Genomic DNA, 13,260 nt, shown 5'->3' with positions numbered 1-13,260 from the left:
TGTAGAGGAACAAATTTTCAAGGAAATTAGAGAGGTGCAAAAACTATCGCGTGGTTATAATGGGGACTTTAATCATAATATAGACTGGGATAATAGTGTAAAGGGCAGAGCAGGCTGAGAGTTTCTAGAGTGCGTTCAGGAGAATGTTCTAGATCAGTATGTTTCCAGTCCAACGATAAAGGAGGCATTGCTGAACCTGGTTCTGGGGAATCAGGTGGGTCAAGTGGATCAAGTGTCAGTCGGGGAACATTTAGGGGACAGTGACCAGAGTATCATAAGGTTTAGGTTAGCAATGAAAAGAATAAGGAGCAATCAAGAATAAAAATAATTAATTGGGGGAGGGCCAATTTCAATGGGGTGAGAAAGGATCTGGCCCAGATAAAGTGGAATCAAAAATTGTCATGCAAAACTGTAATAGAACAATGGGCTGCCTTTAAAGAGCAGATGGTTCGAGTACAGTCAAGGTACATTCCCACGAGAGGGAAAGGTGGGAACCAAGCCAGGGTTCCCTGGATGACATAAGAGATGGAGAGTAAGATGAAGCAGAGAAAGGGTGTGTATGACAGATGTCAGGTGGATAATACAAGTGGGAGCCAGGTTAAACATAGAAAGTTCAGAGGGGAAGTGCAAAAAGAAATGAGAGAAGCAAAGAGAAAAGTATGAGAAGAGACTGGCAGCTAACATAAAAAGGAATCCAAAAGTCTGCTACAGGCATATGAGTAGTAAAAGGGTAGCAGAAGGAGGAGTAGGGCTGATTATGGATCAAAAAGAAGATTTAAGCATGGAGCAGGGGGGTATGGCTGAGGTACTAAATGAGTACTTTGCATCTGTCTTTTACTAAGGAAGAAGATGCGGCCCAAATTGTAGTGAAAGAGGAGGTAGTTGAGATACTGGATGGGTTAAAAATTGATAAAGAGGAGGTATTAGAAAGGCTGGCTGTACTTAAAGTTGATAAGTCACTAGGACTAGATCATATGCATCCGAGGATACTGAGAGAAGTAAGGGTAGAACTCGTGGAGGCACTAGCCATAAGTTTCCAGTCTTCCTTAGATACAGGGTTGGTGCCAGAGGACTGAAGAATTGCAAATGTTACATCCTTGTTCACAAAATGGTGTAAGGATAAGCCCAGCAACTATGGGCCAGTCAGTTTCACTTCGGTGGCAGGAAAGCTTTTAGAAATGATGATCTGGGACCAAATTGACAGCCACTTGGACAAATATGGATTAACTAAGGAAAGTGAACATGGATTTGTTAAGGGAAAACCATGTTTAACTAACTTGCTTGAGTTTTTTGATGAAGTGATGGAAAAGGTTGATGAGGGTAATGTAGTGTACATGGACTTCCAAAAGGCATTTGATAAAGTGCCACATAACAGGCTTGTCAGCAAAGTTGAAATGCATGGAATAAAAGGAACAGTATCAGCATGGGTGTGAAATTGGCTGAGTGACAGGAAACAGAGTAGTGGTGAATAGTTGAGTTTCGGACTGCAGGAAGGTATATATTGGGGTTCCCCAGGGGTTGGTATTAGGACCACTACTTTTCTTGATGTACATGAATGACTCAGACTTGCGTGTGCACAGCCCAATTTCAGAATTTGAAGATGACAGAATTTGGAACTATTGTTATACAGTGATAGACTTCAAGAGGACTTAGGCTGGTGGAATGGGCAGACATGTGGCAGATGAAATTTAACGCAGAGAAGTATGAAGTGATACATTTTGGTAGGAAGAATGAGGAAAGACAATGTAAAATAAAGTAAACAATTTGAAACGGGATTCAGGAACAGAGGGGACCTGGGGGTAACAAACTGTTGAAGGTGGCAGGGCAGGTTGAGATCCCAATTAATAAAACGTACAGGACCCTGGGCTTTAAAAGTAGAGGTGTAGAGTACGAAAGCAAGGAAGTTGTGAGTCTTTTATAAAACGTTGGATCGGCCTCAACAGCTGTATTGTGTCCAATTCTGGGCACCACACTTTAGGAATGATGTGAAGGCATTGGAGAGGGTTCAGAAAAGATTAGCGAGAATGGTTTCGGGGATGAGAGACTTCAGTTATGTGGATAGATTGGAATAGCTGGGACTGTACTTCTTAGAGAAGAGAAGTTTGAGAGGAGATTTGATAGAGATGTTCAAATCAGATGGGGCTCGGGACAAAGTAGATGGGAAGAAACTGTTCCCATTGTTGGAAGGGTCGAGAACCAGAGGACACCGATTTAAAGTGATTGTCGCCTCTGGTTCTCTTGCCATAAGGAAAAACTTTTTTATGCAGCGAGTGGTTAGGATCTGGAATGCACTACCTCAGACTGTGGTGGAGGCAGATTCAATCGGGGCTCTCGAAAGGGAATTGGATAATTATCTGAAGAGAAAAGAATTGCAGGAAAACAGGCAAAAGGTGGGGAGTGGGACTAGCTGAGTTGCTGTTGCAGACAGCCAGCATGGACATGATGGGATGAATGGCCTCCTGTGCTGGAAACATTCTATAACTCTGTGAAGTCTGCTTCATCTTGTGAGTGGCTGTAGGTCTGCAGATCCTATTGGCTTCTGATTTTTGGCTGACGGCCAGTTGTTAATCTTCCCCTATAGACTGTTGCTTCGCTTCAGAAACCTGTTGGGTGGTTTCCTTAATGCTACTTTCCCACATTGCAACAGTGACTACACTTCAAAAGTACTTCATTGGCTGTAAAACACTTTGGGGCATCCTGAGATTATGAAAGGTGCTATTGAAATGCAAGTCTTTCTTTCTTGTTTTTAATTGCTGTCATCAATCCCAGCTGCATTAATTTTTACTCCTGATTACTTATGTATTTATTAACAAGCTTTGCATTGATGTTTTCATCTTCAAATCCTTTTTCTGTCCCACTCCTGTTGTGTGTAAATTAATTTTTAAGTTCAGGCACATCTTTCTAATATGATTTTATTGCATTTTGAGCTGCCTGTGGGGCAAGATTTTCTCGGGTGGTAGGAGGGAGAGGGCTTTGTGTATTGAAATCCTTAGCATTTTGCCAGGTTTATGATTTTGATTCACATTCACATGATCACATAGGAAATCTTTCCCCCTTAATGTTGTGTAGTGTAGAAACGAGTGAATTGAAGAGATTCCTTGTACGATGAATATGCTTCATGATTTCGGAATTATTAGACATTCCTTCTCAATATTTATTAAAAGTTGCCCCTCAGGATATTATGATTCATTATCCTGCACCATCAGCTATATTGGTTAACTTGTGGAGCATCTTGCATGTATTCAAGATTTGGGAAGCAGTTAAATTTGCATCGCTGCAGGTGAACATCTTTCACGACCTCTGGATGTCCCAAGCTATTTACAACCAAAGAAGTACTTTTTGAAGTGTCGTTACTGTTGCAATGTTAGAAATGGGGAAAAATAAACTCCAGAGGAGACCTGATCTGGATTAAAAAATGCGGAGAGAAATCCATAATACTTAACTGGAACTGTGAGAGCAGAATCAGAAGGTGTGTGTTAATTTAACAACACTTAACCAAATTACAAGAATGTGTTCTCTTTCTCTTCCCCACCCCCCCCACCCCCCCCCCCCCCACTTCCCCGCACACTCTGCCCCCCCCCAAAAGAAAGATCAATAAATATCTGCTTCGGAAAAGAATTGCGGGCTAAGTGTAAGCACAGACTGTCGTGATTGTCATGTGTTGAACTAGTTCAGTTCTGTGATGCTTCCAGTCAGATGTTCATGAGATGCACTCCAGTATGTGATTAATCTTGCTGGGAAACCTCCGCTGCAAGTAAATTCTTGGGAGATGTTAACAGTGATAATTCCTGCTGGGATTTGGAGATGGAATGCTGGCTGTGCGCAGTGCCTGACAGAATTAATGGATAGACTGTGCTTACAGAATCAGTCATTCTTAAATCGTTGTGTATTCTGGTTTTGTCCCATTAAAATGTGAAAGTTACCAGCATAGACCATTTTTAAAATTCATTCTCCGGATGTGGGTGTCACTGGCAAGGCCAGCATTTATTGCCCATTAGTAGGTGCTGGTGAGTCATGTTCTTGACAACTGTGTGTTTTGCTAGGCCACGTTGCTCTGGGTAAAGATGGCAGATTTCCTTCCCTAAAAGACATTAGTGAAGCAGATGGATTTTTACAGCAATCTAGTAATTTATTGGTCACCATTACTGATAATAGGGCCAGCCTGCCCCAGGACAAACAAGGCCCTTAAGTGGCCAATTAACTGCTACTTAAGGGCCTCCTCCTGCCGCTGCGGGTATTTTACCCTCGGTGGCTGGATGGCAAAGGCCCAATGAATCCCACCTGGTAAAACCAGGCAGCCTTCTTGCAGGCAGGGAGTAAGGGGGGAGTCCCTCCCGGTCAGGCACCCTGTGCCTCACGGAAGGCCACCCCGTAGCCCCTAACTGCCCCCAACGCACAACATTCCCCCCTCCCAGTGGCGCTGCTGGGACTAAGAGCTGCCAGCCTGCCTGAAGGAGGTGCAAGTCCTGCCCAATACCAATTAACGAAGCGGGGAGCGCAAAATCCCGGCGTGGCTCCCCAGACCTGGCGGATGCAGGCTCCCCCCTGACTTTTCGGCTGGTGGGCGGGGCCTCCTGCCCAACGTTAAATTCCAGCCTAGCTTTTTGTTCCAGATTTATTTAATTAATTGAATTTAAATTCCCCAGCTGCTATAGCGGGACTCGACCTCATATCTCCTGATCATTAGTCCAAGCCTCTGGATTACTAGCCCAATAACCTAACCACTATTCCACCATTCCTTGCTTCTGATCTTGGGCTTCAACTCGGTTGAATCAATGGACGTCATTGGGCTGTTGAAAGGGTGATCGTGCCAAAAGTTTGAGATTACAGTGTGTTGTGGTTTAATTGAAGGTAATTATAACAAGCCAAGAGGGCTTCAGCATGTGGAAACTTCCAAGACAACAATATGAGAGGTATTTCTGCTTGAGAATGGAATGTTTGTACAAAAACCATTAACAATTAATCCAAAAATAAAAGTTTTGAAATTACTTGTAACTTTTTTGCAGTAAAATAAAAATGTATTTCAATATCTCCCCAATGCTTAATTGTAGCTTGTCTAGCTTTTAATTTGATCATTAATATAAAATTAGCCATGGCCGTAGTACTGTAACACTTGGTATTAGAGCCTTATAGTGAGGGTTGGTGCATCACTGAGGGTGTGTCAAACTGAGTGATTATAATAAGGATGTAGTATATAAATTGAATGTGTAGTATAGGACCCAGCATGTATTTGCTCAGGCTGGAGTATCACATGGAGGATTACTCATCAGATATCTTAAAAGCATGCTAGGAAAGGACAAGGCAAACTGTCATAGATTTAATGGGATTTTAATGTTTTCCTGTCACATGGACAATGGCTAGACGTTTAAACATGAGCTCATTCAAAACTCTGCTGCCCATTTCCTAACTCATACCAAGTCCTGTTCACTTATCACCCCTGAGCTCGCCAACCTAGATTGGCTCCCGGTTTGGCAACACCTCAATTTCAAAAACTCTCATCCTTAGATAGAGTCATAGAGAGTCATGGAGTTATACAGCACAGAAACAAGCCCTTCAGCCCATTGTGTCCATGCCAGCCATCAAGCACCTATCTATTCTCATCCTATTTTCCAGCTTTTGGCCCGTAGCCTTGTATGCTATGGCGTTTCAAGTGCTCCTCTAAATACAAAAATGTTGTCAGGGTTCCTTGTTTTCGAATCCCTCCATGCCCCCCCACAACTCTGTAGTCTCCTACAGCTGCACAGTCCTCCGAGATCTATGCATTCCTCCAATTCTTGCCTTTTGAGCATCCCTGATTTAAATCGCTCCACCACTGGTGGCTGTGCCTTCAGCTGCCAAAGCCCTGAATTCTGGAATTCCCTCCCTAAACTTCTCTGCCTCTCTACTTCTCTCTCCACCTTTAAGGTGCTCCTTAAAACCTACCTTTTTGACCACGTTTTTGATCATCTGTCTGAGTATCTCCTTATGTGGTTTGGTGTTAAATTTTGTTTGTTAACTCTCTTGTGAAGTCCCTTGGGATGTTTTACTGCCTGAAAAATGCTACATAAATAAAAGTTGTCATTGTTACTGTTGTAAAAACTGCTACTTCCCTTTACCTCTGAGCATCGTGCTCTACTGCGTGGGTGGGTTTACATATTCAAAATGAACAATTAATTGGTTAATGTTTCCAACTGAAGCTGTAAAGCTCCTATTCAAAGCGAAAAGAATAAGAAATAATCTTTATTTTCCCGCAGGGTAACGTGTTATGAAGAAGATGAGCAACATCTATGAATCAGCTGCGAATACGCTGGGGCTATTTTCCAGCCCCTGCCTGACTAAGGTGGAACTGCGGGTATCATGCAAAGGGATATCGGACCGAGACGCACTCTCCAAACCGGACCCCTGCGTCATCCTCAAAATGCAGTCACATGGGCAATGGCTTGAGGTAAAGTAATAAAACCACCACTTCTCTTTGCTCTTGAGTGCTGTGCTCTACACATTCAGGAGAGGTTCAGCTGTGCTTCTCTTTTATTTGTGCTGCATAGGAATGAGGCTGTGTAAAATATCAAGTCTTATAAACAGGAGCACGGCCAAGACATCATTGAGATAAAGAATCTTACTTTCTTTTCGATCAATTTAACGACACAACAAACAAAGCAGTTGTTGTTAATTCTAGTCCTGACATCTCCTTTCCCCCTTTTTTATTGAATACTGTCAAAAGACAGCCATAGGATGGATCCATTATCCGTTTCCCAATGAAACAACTACATAGACTTTTTTTTTAGGAATAAAAGTCAGCCATTCAGCCCCTCGAGCCTGTTCTGCCATTCAATGAGATCATGGCTGATCGGTGATCTAATTTCATACCCCTGCCTTTGCCCCATATCCTTTAATGACTTTGAATAAAAATCGATCAATCTCAGATTTAAAGTTAACCATTGATCTCGCATCAACTGCTGTTTGCAGAAGAGAGTTCCAAATTTCTACCACCCGTTGTGCGTAGAAGCGTTCCCTAATTTCACTCCTGAAAGGTCTGGCTCTAATTTTTAGACCAAGCCCCCAGTCCTAGACTCCCCAACTAGTGTAAATAGTTTCTCTCTATCTACCTTATCTGTTCCCCTTAATATCTTGAAAACTTTGATCAAATCGCTCCTTAATTCCAGGGAATACAACCCTAGATTATGTAATTTCTCCTTGTAATTTAATCCTTGGAGTGCAGGTATCATTCTAGTAAACCTACACTGCACTCCCTCCAAGGCCAGTATATCCTCCTCCTGAGGTCCACAGCATCACAGAGGCCAGTCTTCAGCCAATCTGATTCACTCAACATGATATCAAGAAATGGTTGAAGGCACTGGATACTGCAAAGGCTATGGACCCTGACAACATTCCAGCAATAGTACTGAAGACTTGTGCTCCAGAGCCAGCTGCACCCCTTGCCAAGTTGTTCCAGTACAGCTACAACACTGGCATCTACCTGCTAATATGGAAAAGTGCCCAGGTATGTCCTGTGCACAAAAAGCAGGACAAATCCGACCCGACCAATTACTGCCCCATCAGTCTACTCCTAATCATCATAAAAGTGATGGAAGGGGTCATCAACAGTGCTATCAAGCAGCATTTGCTTGGCAATAACCTGCTCACTGATGCTCAGTTTGGGTTCCGCCAGGGTCAGTCAGCTCTTGACCTCATTACAGCCTTTGTCCAAACATGGACAAAAGAGCTGAATTCCAGAGGTGAGGTGAGAGTAACTGCCCATGACATCAAGGTAGCATTTAACTGAGTATGGCATCAAGGAGCCCGAGCAAAACTGGAGTCAGTGGGAATCGGGGGGAAAATTCCCCACTGGTTGGAGTCATACCTAGCACAAAGGAAGATGGCTGTGGTTGTTGGAGGTCAATCATCTCAGTCCCAGGACATTACAGCAGAAGTCCCTCAGGGTAGTGTCCTAGGCCCAACCATCTTCAGCTGCTTCATCAATGACCTTTTCTCCATCATAAGGTCAGAAGTGGGAATGTTCGCTGATGATTGCGCAATGTTCAGCACCATTCGTGACTCCTCAGATACTGAAGCAGCCCGTGTCCAGATGCAGCAAGACCTGGACAACATCCAGGCTTGGACTGATAAGTGGCAAGTAACATGCGTGCCACACAGTGCCAGGCAATGACCACCTCAAACAAGAGATAATCTGACCATCTCCCCTTGACATTCAATGGCATTACCATCGCTGAATCACCCACTATCAACATCCTGGGGGTCACCATTGACCAGAAACTGAACTGGACCAGCCACATAAATGTTGTGGCTACAAGAGCAGGTCAGAGGCTGGGAATTCTGCAGCGAGTAACTCACCTCCTGACTCCGTAAATCCTGTCCACCATCCACAAGGCACAAGTCAGGAGTGTGATGAAATACTCTCCAATTGCCTGGATAGGTGCAGCACCAAGAAACTCAACACCATCCAGGAGAAAGCTGGCCAGCTGAGTGGTACCCCATCCACCACCTTGAACATTCACAGTGACAGCGGTGTGTACCATCTACAAGATGCACTGCAGCAACTTAAGGGTCCTTCGACAGCATCTTCCAAATGCATGACCTCTACCACCTTGAAGGACAAGGGCAGCAGATGCATGGGAACACCAGCACCTGCAAGTTCCGCTCCAAGCCGCACACATTTTTCCTTTTTATTGTGAGGCTAGATCTCTCTTTTCTTCGAGTGTTCTCCACACCCTATTTACAGGCAAGTGACCAAGTGAAGAGTGTGCTAAAAGGTTTTGCTCTGCCCAACCTTGGTGCCTGCTAGGAGTTGGTGACTTCTTCCCAGGCCTCCTGTAATGCTGTCCTGTAAGTTGGCCATCAGTGGGGGTGTGAGGGAGCAGCCCAGGACATGACTGTACAGTTTTCTTCCTTCCTTCTTAGACCTTTTTATTCTGAGCCAATCCAGAGTGGCATGACTGAGAATGGAAGCTCAGCATATGGGCAGACCTGGGGTGTAGATCCACAGTCCAGTGATGTATGACTGTGCCAAGACTCCAATATACTGCCAATTTAGCAATTTATGTCCCTCCTCCATTCTCCACAGTGCTTTGATTTTGGGGGCTACAGACAGGAATCTTAAGGGTTCGTTTTTCTCCAAAGCAAAAATAAAAGTCTTGATTTTTTTTATGGAAAAAAAAGTTCCACGCAAATTGAGCAAACTGCAGATCCCATGCGGTGCAAAATCTTTCACAACTAGTGGATGTGAGCAGATGTAGAATTCACTTGTATATTCTGGGTTTCATGAATGCTCTATCATAGACAACTGTGTTGTTACTTGTTGCATAGATGTGCAAAATTCGTGCCTGGACTATCACTCTATAAATGGGTACCAACTCTGCCAGCAATCCTATGAATCTCCTCCACTACACTTCATTTAAATAAGAATTTTCAGCACTGCAGTATGCTACTGATCTGCCTGTTAGCAAAAAATGTGTTCCGTTGACTTGTGATCTCATTATGACAATGATTTGTAGTGAACAAATTCATGAAAACTATACATTGTTTGGTGCCTCTGCAAAGTCCATTGGAGTTAAATTCAAGTCTGCATATATTGCCAGTATATCAAACATAATTATATGTTTTCAGTGCAAGTGTGTCAGTTTTACCAACATAACCTGGTTTCCTGGATTACTTTTAAGACATTTATTCACCTTTGTAAATTTGCATGTGTTTGGGTAACTTGAATTTTTGTGTGTTAGGTTTATTTTAAGAAATATTTTTGTCTATTACCTTCTGCTGAAGTGACACGTTTGCAATGTGAATGCATTTGATAAATCTTCACACCGTTTCCGTGTTTTAAGGAGAGCTATAAAACTCAGCGAGAGTATTCTGAGAGTAAAGGAATAAATTAAAAGCAGCTGACGCGAGTCGATCCAGACAATAGTATCTTGTACAATGCCCACCACATTTGATCAGTAGAGAAAACGACGGTAAATGATGAAGGGTCACTGACCTGAAATGTTAACTCTGTTTCTCTCTCCACAGATGCTGCCAGACCTGATGAGTATTTCCAGCATTTCTTGTTTTTATTTGAGAAAACGAAGGTGTTTAGTTGTTAGATGTAACTAGCAGATGAGAGAGAGAGGTTTTGAAGGTAGAATTATTTATAGAAATGATCAAAATGAAACACTTACTGAATTGACCATTTCTGAAACCTCAGATTTCTTTTTTAAAAAATCAAATAAAAATGTAGCTGATTATTAATATTTCTCTCCTCCAAATTTGGGTGCTGCTTTAATATTCCAGTCCCATCATCAGCAGCAGCCTCACCTTCTGCACTAGTGTTGAGTATAACTGAGGCAGCATTGATGATACTGGTGGACCAGAGACACACCATAGCAGGGGGTTTTCCAAAGATTCTGGCTTCACTGTATTGGTGACAGGTGCAAATATAAATGGGCACAATGAGTGACACTCTGTCATTTTATTTTGGATGCTCGCTGACACTGAGGAAGGTTCATCTTCATAAATGTATTTTAAATAACCATGTATTTGCATGTGTATGGTTATTTCTCTGTTGCCCTTCGATACTGTGGAAGCTGTTCTGCGGTGAAAAATTAAGCAGATTCCTCACCACGGGGAGTTTATATTATGGAAATGTTTCAAGCACTGATGGTTCTGTGATGCAAAGGTGGCGGGTTGGATCTGTCTCTTGCATGGGGTGTTCCACTGAGCAATGATTAAAAGATGGAAAAAGGTTTGAGTTAGGTATAGAAACTGGATGTTAAGTACTGCATAGAATGACATGGAAGTTACAACGCAGAGACCAGCCATTCAGCCCATCCAACCTTTGCTGGTGTTTACCCCTCTTGCAGGCGACAGTCCTAATTGCACCCTGTTCCCATATCTCTTCAACCCCTTTGCCTTCATACACCTGTCCAATCTAATGTTGAAATAGAGCTTCTGTCTCAACTAGTAACCCTGGAAGTGAATTCCACAGCCTCCCATCTCTCTGTAGTGAAGACTTTCTCCTGCCTTCTAACTTTTAATCTTGTCCCTCATTCTTGACACCTTGAACTGGTGATTCTTCTCTCTCTTGCCTCCTTGAACAAAGGTTTTCATTTCACCATTACACCTTTTAGGGAGTCCAGTGCCATTATTCAGAGTAGAAAAAGAGCCCTGTTCATTGGTGAATGAAGAATGAAGAAAATCAGACCAGGATATTTCCTGAACTTTTTAATAAACAATTAACGTAGTTACTACCTGGAGAGGGAGTTTCAACAGAAACTCATAACATTTGCAGAGCACACTGTGTTAAGTGAAACAACAGTTTAATTTCTGAGGAGCTTACTTGTGAACCACAGAATTACTAGTGGATGCGAAATGCATATTCAGACTCTTGGGGAATACTTAACCATTCCCGGACTCCGACTGTAAATTGAGAGTTCACAGTGACGTGGGATGAAATTCCCTTCACCTTGCAGAATGGGAAAATGTCTTTTGCAAAATTAACGCATTTTGTTCCGATGCAAAATTAATTTTTTTGCCCCCCTTCCACCCAATCAACCCGCACTAAGGTCTGTCCTTTGAGAGAGCAGAGATGGTGTTAATTCAACATCTAGGTGCCCGCAAACTGAAGATGCGTTGACCACTTTTGTTCCAGTTCTCTAGGGTGCATCCATGGCACAGAAAGACATGTTTAAAATGTCAAACACAATGAGATGTTTTGTTCAAATTTCTCTCCTCTGTTTTGAATCCATGGGGAGGAAATGGCCAAGGTATTTGTACTGATTGCTGTCCATTTCCTCACCTCTACTTCTCTTGCATTCCAGAGCAGTGATACCTAGTAACCTACTGCTATTACTTACATAAGATGGGAAAAGCTTGTATTGAGATGTCTAGTTTGACTATCCATTTGATGGCCTCCTGAGATGCTGAGTGGAGAAATGAGGTGCTTTCCACAATGGATCTTAGTGGGCAGGTTGATGTGATGTGTTCCATGGTCTGCGACTCATGGCCTCAATCGCACTTTGGGTCGTCCCTCATCTTCCACTTTTGAAGCAGATGGCTGCATCGTCCATGCCCTGTGCTCATTCGGTTGGAAGGCTGTCTACTGTCTTTGTGGGAGGTTGAAGCCAGTGCCCTCTGCATGTTGGGTCAATGATGAAGTTTTTTTTTTCAATGCTGCATACAAACCCCAATTCTGCCCATCTGGACAGTGGGCAATATCAGCTGCATGAATATTAGCTGCTGTTTCTCAGAATGGTGGGTGTGATTTTTAAGCACGATCTTGGTTGGTTTTCCAAGTCTTTGTGAATGGGAACTTAGATGTTGCTCATGACTTGTTCCATCTGATGGAGCACGATGGCATCGAGGTGAATGGCAGTTGGGGCAATGTGGGGCGCCAGGGACCACTCAGTTGGAGCGGACTTGAGCATACCTGACAACGTCCTCATGGCGATATTTAGCTGCATGTCCAACAAATGAGATTTGTTTGCTATTCTCGAGCTACATTGAGGTACGTTGGATCAGGCCCTTACACTGACATGGTAAGAAAGCAGAATTTAACTCCATATTTTTTCTTGTACTTCCTAGTTCCCCCTAATTGTTGGTAGCATAGTTGTTTTGTTGCTGGACTAGCAGTCCAGGGGCTTGTCTTAATGATCCATAGATGCGAGTTCAAATCCCACCACGGAATTGGGAATTTTAAATTTAGTTAAATAAATCTGGAATTTAAAAAAAAAAACTCATCTCAGTCATGGTGAACATGAAACTGCCGGATTGTTGTAAAAACCCACTCATGTTCATTAGGGGGAAAAAAAAATCTGTTGTCCTCACGCGGTCTGGCCTATACGTGACTCCAGACTCACAGCAGTGAGCTTGCCTCTGAAACGGCCTCACACGCCACTCTGTTGCTTAGGGATGGGCAGTAAATGCTGGCCTTGCCAGCGATACCCACAGCCCATGAATGAATAATAAAAAAAAAATCGGACTTTTTGTTTGGCTCAGTGACACTGCTGCATTCGCACAATGCTGTTGGAATCTCCTTGTCTCATCTTTTTAATTTGCTGCAAATTTAGCTAATGATTTGCCATAAAAGAGTATTAAGCTGCTTTAGCTACACTGACTAGCAAGACAATAAATGAACAGCAATACGTCACTTCAAGGGCTGCCTTTATTTTTTTTTGTTGCTTTCAAATGGCAAAGCGTCCTTAGTCAGAGACGCAGCTGTCAATTGGAGTAGTCTTTGTGGACACTAATGGGATTTTTAAAAAAAACTAACACATTATAATGTCATGATGA

General features: G+C 42.9%; 1 protein-coding gene across 5 annotated transcripts in view; it reads left to right on the top strand.

Moving 5' to 3' along the window:
- The window catches only part of cpne4b (copine IVb), a 379,388-nt gene that overhangs the window by 51,344 nt on the left and 314,784 nt on the right, over window positions 1-13,260 (top strand). For all 5 annotated transcript variants that reach the window (XM_068054266.1, XM_068054259.1, XM_068054275.1 and 2 more), the window contains one exon: window positions 6,234-6,424. In XM_068054266.1, the coding sequence (XP_067910367.1) occupies window positions 6,245-6,424 (180 nt within the window). In that variant the 5' untranslated portion in view covers window positions 6,234-6,244. The remainder of the gene's footprint in view (window positions 1-6,233; window positions 6,425-13,260) is intronic.

Source organism: Heterodontus francisci, chromosome 2 (assembly GCF_036365525.1).
Source record: "Heterodontus francisci isolate sHetFra1 chromosome 2, sHetFra1.hap1, whole genome shotgun sequence".
In the NCBI taxonomy this organism is placed as follows: Eukaryota; Metazoa; Chordata; class Chondrichthyes; order Heterodontiformes; family Heterodontidae; genus Heterodontus; species Heterodontus francisci.
Note: the sequence above shows the minus strand (reverse complement) of the source record. Positions and strands in the feature narration are given on the sequence as shown.